At 34.9% G+C, this 9486-nt stretch overlaps 1 protein-coding gene across 1 annotated transcript; it reads right to left on the bottom strand.

Annotated features, from left to right (window-relative positions):
• Window positions 1-542: 542 nt before the first annotated feature.
• LOC134695252 (carnosine synthase 1-like) lies at window positions 543-9261 on the bottom strand. Its single transcript, XM_063556470.1, has 6 exons — window positions 9039-9261; window positions 5741-6550; window positions 5155-5335; window positions 4092-4388; window positions 3192-3454; window positions 543-2566 (listed from the first exon to the last, which is right to left on the bottom strand). Exons 1-6 carry the CDS (start codon window positions 9114-9116, stop codon window positions 1328-1330), a joined length of 2868 nt encoding a protein of 955 aa, XP_063412540.1. The 5' UTR covers window positions 9117-9261; the 3' UTR covers window positions 543-1327.
• Between the last annotated feature and the right edge of the window lie 225 nt (window positions 9262-9486).

The raw sequence follows: 9486 nt of genomic DNA, 5'->3' as shown, positions 1-9486 counted from the left end.
TGTTTATGTTTGTCCCTCCTGTAATTTAGTGGTTGTCGTTTGCTTCTGTATATCATGTTTTTTGTTCATTGTTTTTTTTACCTAAAGCAGTTCGTTAGTTTTCTCGTTTGCATAGTTTTTCATTTGTTATTTTGGGGCTTTTTTTATCCTACAATGCGGTTTAGTGTTTTGCTCATTGTTGAAGGCCGGTTTAGTGTTTTGCTCATTGTTGAAGGCCGTACAGTGACCTATTGTTCTTAAATTCTATGTCATTTGTCTCCGATGTAGTAGTCTTATTGGCGATCATACCATATCGTTCTTTACACATACAAATATAGCTAGGAATGATCAAGGGAACGGCCATTTGATATTCTTGTGGGGGTTAGGAATCTTTTCGGATTGATCATTAATGATATAATGTCAACTTGGTTGCTACAGTAACACAGGCTTCCTACCAGGACAACTTAATATCTATTTCAAGTCCTCCTGCACCCATCACCCTCAAGAAATCAAATGGCTGTCCCCTTAAATCTTGATATGGGGAAAAATCAACAGACAAAAGATTATTGTTGAAGACTATATAAAATATTGCCTTCCAAGTCTCCTTTCATCATTTTATTATTTACTTTGCCCTATTACAATTTACTGATGTTTAACTAACAAAAGAAAATTTTAATACAACGTAAATACAATATTAAATTAAGTATGCTATTATGCAAACAGTCATGACAGTACAAAATACAAAATACAAATTCAGATCCTCCAAACACAATTAACAAACTGTTAAAACATGCTACTAAGTACTAGTATATACAAGTCTTGCTATTCTTGATGTCTAAATGCCTAAAATGGCGTTCGTTCTTGTTGATCCATTGAATTTCCACATTGGATTGCACGAACGTAGACAGTGGTAATCGGTCAACCAATCAAACTGCATAAAATCATTCCTTTAAACTTCAGTGAAAAAAAGCATTTTCAAATATTTTTTCAACTCTTTAAAAACATCAACAATACTATGAAAGTTTTTATTTTTTGTTAGCTAAACAGAACTAAATGATTTTTTTTAATGTCTTTTTTTCAAACTAAACATCACAATTTTATTTATTTATTTTTTTTGTTTTGGTTTAAAACTAAACAAATTAACAAAATACAAAATTGATTTGCAATGCAATGACTTAGATTGTTAATATATACAAAGTTCCTAGCTCTACAAGTCCGCTATTCTTGAAATGTACAATTGATGAATGATTTATATGAATGATACCAGCGGTAATCGCTAAGCAATGATAAATGGTTTTTATGAATGATTATAGCGATAATCGCTGAGCACACCTATCACTAACCGTCATTATTTGAAATGACTCAACAGATAGTTATAGTCATAGTTATTTGTATTCAAACCAAGAGCATTGCCGATATTGATCAGTTTAGCTTTGGCTGTTTCCAAGTTCTTGTCCATGACAGCAATGTTTGCAAATGGTTCCTCATCATTTTCACTACCACATTCGTCTAATGACGGCTCCATCTGGTTATATCTGACAATATTTCCAGAAACCAACGCATTTAAGAATTTCAAACTGTTTGGATTTGTTAATTGTTGTTTGTGTACGGACGACAGACACATCATTCCCATCAGAGTGCATTTAGGTTGCACACTTGAGATCACTGGTCTGATACCCAAAGAAACCATGAAAGCATAAAGTAACAGATCGTGCCCGTAGCAAGTCTTGATCCAGTCCCGGAGATAGAAACCTCCCATTCTAGCATTAATCTCAATTAACTTTGGTCCTGTTTTTGTCATTTTCATTTCCACGTTGAACACCCCAGTAATGAGTCCGACTTCCGTACAACACTGATATGCAGATGTTATAAGCTGCCCTCTCCTATCTAATGGTAGGCATGTTGGCAGCAAGGCTGCTGTTTCTGTGTAAGACCCTTTCCTACATGGTCCATTATCCGAGACAAATGCACCAACAAGTTGCCTCTGGAATATAATGATATCTATGTCGTGTTCTGTACCATCAATTCTCTCCATCAGCATAATGTCGTTACCGTGACCGAGCCCAACACCAGGGTGATCTTCGTCGTTCTGGAGAATTGATGATAATTGTTGCCATATATTAATACACTCAACACGGTCTGCGACAGGTTTGACCCCAACGCCACTTGATCCATATTCCAATTTTAATACAGCAGGTAGTCTTATCTTTTCCAAAGCCTTGTCGACGTCTTCTTCACTTTTGATAGAACAGCAGATACTGGAATACAGATGAGATCTCGGGAAATGAGGTATATCGCCGGTTCTTGACCGTAACACGTTTTGTGTCCAACTTTTCCTTTTAGCAATTTGGGCTGGTCGTTTTCCTGGACCATTCAATTTAAGCATGTCACATATCGTTGCGGCTAACGGACCACAATCCTCCCAGAAGGTAACACACCCATCGACATTTATTCCTTCGTCTTTGAGAATTTTAATAATGGCTGTAGCATGTGCTTCATCTTGTTTATGGTCAAGAAAATCGTACTGAATAAATTTTGTGCACCTCGTTGCACCAAAGCATGAATTATTGGGTTCAACAAGAACGACCTAAAAGATACAGAAAAATCCAAATATTATTATATATTTTTCTTCATAAAGTTCCAATGGCTCGATGGTAAATCATTATGCTAGGAAAACATAATTGAAATTAAAATAGATTAAGTCAAAATTGAAACTTAAAATGCCAGGAATTTCTTGCACTTACTCGTTCGTTACCTAGTTATAGAAAATCTATGGTCATGTGTGGTTTCTTTGGTTCATGGGCAATATAAGTTACAAATCCCATAAAAATATCAATCCACTGCTTTCTGATCAGGTGATGGAAGTTGTCTCATTGGCAATCATGTGTATGTTTACTAGTGCATATAGTTAAATTTATTTGCAAACTCAAATGATTGTTCTTGAAAGCGTTTTAAAAAAACAACAACAAAAAACGAATATTTTTTCAAAGGTATAACTGCTTTTTTCCTAATTTTAATATACCGTATTTGGTCATGTATAGTATGCATTTAAAATCTTAAATTATGTAGTTTGTACATTAGGGATGTGGTTAATACACAACTATAGACAGTACATATTTAAGTGGTTGTAAGAATATCTTTTGAGACAAAGAATTATATCTCATATATCTCAAACAAATAGAAATGTTTCATGACGTCATAAATCGACTTACATTAATACCAAATGATTTATAGCTTTCCCATATAAACTTCTTGCTGAAACCTCCAGCTCCGACTACAACGACAGTTTTGTCTTGCATGGCAAACAGCTGTGAACGTCTTATCATGGTCTCAACTAGTGGTTTCACTGCTTCTCCCTGTCTATGGGGATTTAAGAACTCAAACAACTGACAATTAATGGTACAGTCATGACTGTTCACTTCTATTCCAACTGCTTCTAACTGTCCATCTACCATTCCCAGAACGTAGTCAATACCTATAAGGAATAATTAAGAAAAATCAATTATTAATTTTTAATGCAAGTATGATTAGTTTATTGTCGTCTCTATTATTAGACATGTCTACCATGTTAGTTGGTAGACAGGATGCTTGGAAACATTTTTGGAACTTGATGCACTAATGATATTTTTTCAAGTTTTGTTCTCATTGGCTGAAATATTTTAAAACGATGCAAACCAAGAAATGCTACATTTGTAAACAGCTCACATGCCCTTTTAGGTCAGATCAGATAGAAAAGATTCAGCATTTGAATAAACCCTGAATATAATATTCAATATATTGTGAAATGAAGCACAGTTTAATTTTATCCATGAACTTATTATTTTTTTGTTCAAAGGGAAATAACTCAAACGGAATAAATCATATTCTATCCCTTTGCTTCTGAAAAGATCCAAACTCAACAACGAAAACAACTAAAATGGTGAAAATTGAACTTGACCTTCATTTAGTCACATGAAACTACAAATTTATTTAAATTTGAAAAGATTTCTTCAACGCGTTTTCATGTTTTAAATGAACAGACACTTTTTGACAGCCGTACGCCCGCACGCCGCCCGTCGTACACCCCAAATAATTTCATCCGGTTAAAAAACACAGAAAGAAAAAAGACATACCTATAAGTTCAGTTCGTGCTCCAACGCCTCCTTTGATATCTGTAGACAGACCACGCTCATATTCAATAATACGCTCCATGACCTTTTCTGAACCTGTGGAAACTTTATCTAATAAACGATTCATTTCATCTTCTTCCATATTCCACATTTTCATTGTTGTTTCAAAAGTTTGGGGAATAGTGTTGTCACCATTGATTGGTTGATGTTTCAGACCTATCCCACAAACCATTTGTGTTGTGATTGGTGTATCGTCTACTCTTCTACATACATTGGTCCTCCATCTGAACGAGTAATCAGCTGAAAAATAAATAATTGTTTCCACAATTAATATATAATTGGATGTCCGGGGTTAATTATCGATGATTGCTTCATTTAATTTTTTTAGAAAAGGTAACTAAAAATATCTTGTTTTTTATTTAAAAGAAAAACATGTCCCCTATACATGTACCTCACCCCATCATACAAGACTGCCTTTAAACATCATTTGCTGTCTTCTCTGATGTAATCAATTCAAGATAAACAAGTTATATTATAACAAGAATGTGTCCCCAGTACATGAATGCCCCACTTGCACTATCAATTTCTATGTTCAGTGGACCGTGACATTGGGGTAAAAACTCTAATTTGGCATTAAAATTAGAAAGATCATATCATAGCGAACATGACCAGAAAACATAATGCCCCTCTACTATCATAGGTGGGGCATAAAAAATAAGATGTGGTATGATTGCCAAATAGACAACTGTCTTTAAAAGACCAAATGACCTAGAAACTAACAACTATCGGTCACCTTTATCAAGGAGTAAAACCCATACCGCATAGTCATCTTAATAGGGCCCAAATGTAAATCAATTCAAACGGTATAATACATATATTCAAGAGCAGGGGCGGATCCAGATATTTCTAAAGGGGGTTCCTAACCTGGACAGGAGAAAGGGGCTTCCAACGATGTGTCCCCATTCAAATGCTTTGATCGTTAAAAAAAAGATGGGGTCAAACCTGCAACCCTCCACTGGACCCGCCACTGCAAGAGTTACATTGTTAAACACGATTATAATATCACCTAATTCTGGATTTGCAGCTTCTACAGGTTCATAAAACGTTTCAACCAGGACTGTGTTCTCCAATTCCAATAAAGCCAGCAAGTCAAGTACAGCTTTACAAATTTCTTCCACATTTTTCACTTTATGGAACGTCACACATCTACTACCGTGCCACATGGTACCAGAGGGTTTTACCACTATCTATTTATAGATAAAAATACAAAATAAATACAATAGATACAAATACGTTTTTGGACTTGTGGTACGTGTTGTATAAAAAGATGGTGATATGCAAGTATTTATTCCTTCTTTTTAAACGTTTATCAGTCCCGTTTTTTTATAACAGAAAAAACCTTTAAAAGAGGCAAAATTTTTCATCAAAAGAACGTACCATTTTTGGTTGGGTTTGTGTGGTAATTTTTTTGTTTTAACTTGTTACTATCAATTTTGTGTTTTTCCAATCTGCCTTTTCGTCAAATTCTAATCCTTCCTTGAAAAAAATATTGTACATGTATTGCCCTTGAGTTTTAAATTTTGTTCTTACTTTAAAAAAAATTATGTAATATACTACAACGTAACCTTTCAGAAAAAACAATTTTAACATACCTTTTCAAATGATCTGACTCTCTCCATATTCAGGAACTGACGTATGTTTTCTTCTACATAATTATCTATGCCATCTTTATTTTCGACGATCAAAACTTTCATGTTTGCGTCTTCTGGAATATTGTATTCATACGATGGTTTGTATGCAATAGCTAGGGTTTCTGGGTAATTTACTCCCGCTTCCGCCATCCATATACGTGACAGTAGTTTATCGTCTACATACTTGCACAGCTCAACAGAACTTGACATTGGACAGTCCAAGTCCTGCTCAAGTTCCACACCATCATTTCTTTGGCCATCGGTGATCGCCTTTGTGAAGAAATTTACAAAATAGGAACACCGTCTAGGGGTCGGAAAGACATCGACATAGGTTGTTCCGGACCGATCAAATACGATTGCTTTCTTGACCAACAGGGAATGCAGACCTTCACCTTTATTAGATTTCTCCTTCACAACCCATGTTGGGGACAACACGAGTAGCATATCGCCCGGACATTGGCGCCCACCTTCTAGCAGTATCGCCAGGCATTCCACTGGTGATGCTAAAACAACTATTGCGACTTCCGTATCATGCTTTCGTGTCCTCGGCTGTTTCGTTCTGTCGAAAGTCTCGGGAAGGTTGTTTTCAAACAAGCTGTACTGTAAAGCATTGTAGTAATCTTGAATGTTGACGTCATCTTTGTTCAGTGAGACAGACGGGTCTGGTGGTGAAAGGTCGACATCAGTGTCCCAGGCGGTATAGCTACCACAGGTAGTGGTATATTCTACTGCTTTATGGGCTAATTCCTCCTGCTTCTGTAGTATATGGCTCTGAAATATAAAAAAATCTTTGAGCTGATTTTTTATAGGAATTTATTATGAAACGATCGTCATGTATACATATTCAATATGACTCTTTTTCTCTGGAAGTGGTTTGGAAAAGGGGGGGGGGGGGTCGAGAAAATTGTTTTGTTAAACTGTAATTATTAGTAGATAATTAAAAGAAATGTAATAAATACCAGCAGTAAGTGTATATTTTTTTTATAAACTATGGTTTTAACCATTTAAATGGGGAACTTTTCTGTTTCATAAAAATATAAATGAGGATAAAGGTATACATTGTAGTATGCAATTGTTTTCACTTGACCAACTGCCCATAAATTTGACAATGAACACTATGTTCAAGTTAAGTCGCAGGTGCTATATATCGTATAGTAGCTCATATAACCATAAATAAATTATTTCAATATATCTATAATTTTTTTTGAAATTACAAAAAGCGGGTAATTCTTTGCCTTTTTGACGATTTTTTGAATTGTGTGCATTTACTTCTTTTGACGTCTAATTTATGTTTTGTATCAAAAACAAAATTATATGTGGTAATGGAGGAAGGATTGTGTTTGTTAGAGTTCATGGGGAGAGGGGGAGGGGGCAAACATTCGGAAAAAGGTCTTTTACAATTTAGGCGTGCGAGAGTCTCGTTATTCGATCATGTCTATTCAGTGCAAAAAAAAACACAAGAGCATGCAGTGGTTTAATATATATTTATAAGGCGTGGGTTGTTATTTTAGGTATTTCAGCAAAGGCACTAGCCAATCAAAAGCAACTGAATAAATTATGTTTATTAGCAAATATCCAAATATGTGCTCAGAATATTATGTTAGAATACATTGCTGGCAAAAATAAGTTTTACTTTATGTACATGATGTACAATAAAGTCAGGGGCGGATCCAGACATTTTAAAAGGGGGGGTCCCAACCCAGAGTAAAAAGGGGGGTTCAACTATATGCTCTCATTCAAATGCATTGATCGTCCAAAAAAGGGGGTTTCCAACCCCCGGAAACCTTCCCCCCCCCGGGATCCGCCAATGAAAATATCCAATAAACGGAACAAAATATCCTTTTGAATAGAGACGAAAAGATTTTTTGGAGGTAGCTATTTATTCCAGAAGCAGTACAACTTTTATGTATAACGCACAATTAACAACCCCCCTTTCGTACATCCTGCAGAATTCATTGGTAGGTAGAAAAGTGACGTTAAAGGTATAAATTTATTGTGGAATTGTAGTTACATCCCAGAATACTAATATAGGTTATACCTTTTTCATGTGTTTGGGTGTGAAAGTATTGCTTTAAATAATTTAAAAAAAAAGGCAATACAGGTTCAACTTCGTATTTGTTGGGGGGGGGGGGGGGGCAAACACTTCACTTCAAAGATAATTTCGATTTAAGTCACGTAGATTCGAAATTATTGTTGGCAACTAAGCGTCCAGGGGCAAATATTTCATGGTCGTCACGTAGTATATGCATTCGAAGTAATTCATAGGAAGTATTAATATGTAATGGATCATGCATATGCACATCAATAACGTCCAGTCAGTTATATGTTTCCGCCCAAAGCAAGTCTACACACGGAAGACAGTGTTCATAATTTGCTGAGAAAAACACGGTGACTCATGCCGTATTTAAAAGCATTCTATCAACGCATGTCTATCTTTAGAATGTATGCAAAAAAGGGGGGGGGGGGGGGGGGGTAAAGGGAAAAAGCTTTATAACTTAATTTTTCTATTTATCGATACATGCGGTCTTTTAAACATTGTTTACGTTTACACGTTAAATTTAGATTTTATTTTTTTTTTCGGTTTTTTTTTTCGTTTGTTATTCTTTTGCTTGTTGTTGTTTTTGTAAAAAAAAAAAAAGAGGGGGGGGGAAATAATCTTATAATGTCATTAACAAAGTATAATTTGACATGCATTCAAATGTATTCAAAATGCAACTGTACAGTCAATTTGCATTGACCGTAGGTATAGTTTTTACACTCACTGTCACTGACCGTTAGCCGACTTGTTTATGATGTTGACAATGCGATTCCAATGCAACAAGGAATTAATAAGGCCCGGGAATTTTGACTTGTCCTCTTGATATTCAAAATGGTTGATTTTAAACCAAATACTTCATTTTATAGTTTGGACAGTAGCGGAGTATATAAAATAAAAAGTATATATACAAATTTTAAACTATTTCTTAAGTTTGTCTCATTTCATTTGCACTTCCAAGCTCGACACAGGATAGAAATGCACGACAAAGCTGCAGTTTTACACTTGTACATATAATTTTCATATTTCGACACATTGTTATGTTATTCTACATGTATTACACAGATTGTCATTGTCAACAAAGTGCAGTACTTAGAGATGCCGGCCGGCAAAGTTAAAAGATGGGGGGTATGATACTATCGCCATCAAGACGTTAGAAAAACGGACGTATTTAAATATCCACAAATTGTCATTACTAATTAAATGCACTAAATAAATGCTTACCTTTATCGGTAAGTTATTATCCTTTAAGATATTAAGATTGCTCATTAAAGAAATACTCTCTTCTGTAGACAACGACATTGTTAAATAAATTCAAGGCGAATGGATTTTTGTTTAAATACGATACATAATAAAACAACATTGATCGCGTGAAAACTACTACGAACCGGTTAAATCTGCTTTCGTTGTGTTGATACGAGCTAATACCGGCGGTCAACATCGGCAATCAGCTGTTTTCTTCGTGGTTATTAACCGAAACTAGAAGTTATTAACATCTTGAACTTTTATTTTTAGAATGTTGCATATGTTTACAAATAGAAAAATATTTAGGATTGAACGGATGTTTGATAAATGATTGGAATTAAAGGTTTTCACATGATTGTTATTAATCAGAGTTAGTAATTATTTATAATTTACAAAAATAGTTGAGTCAATAATATATATATGACAA

The sequence above is a fragment of the Mytilus trossulus genome, chromosome 13, assembly GCF_036588685.1.
Source record: "Mytilus trossulus isolate FHL-02 chromosome 13, PNRI_Mtr1.1.1.hap1, whole genome shotgun sequence".
Classification (NCBI taxonomy): domain Eukaryota; kingdom Metazoa; phylum Mollusca; class Bivalvia; order Mytilida; family Mytilidae; genus Mytilus; species Mytilus trossulus.
The sequence above is the reverse complement of the archived record's forward strand: the minus strand, read 5'-3'. Positions and strand labels throughout refer to the sequence as shown.

Excerpts from the sequence above, each read along its gene's own strand:
- LOC134695252 (XM_063556470.1), bottom strand. The coding sequence starts at position 9,116 with ATGTCGTTGTCTACAGAAGAGAGTATTTCTTTAATGAGCAATCTTAAT. Across the intron at positions 3,455-4,091 it reads AGCACGAACTGAACTTATAG|GTATTGACTACGTTCTGGGA; the intron begins GTATGTCTTTTT and ends TATTCCTTATAG. Across the intron at positions 2,567-3,191 it reads ATAAATCATTTGGTATTAAT|GTCGTTCTTGTTGAACCCAA; the intron begins GTAAGTCGATTT and ends TGTATCTTTTAG.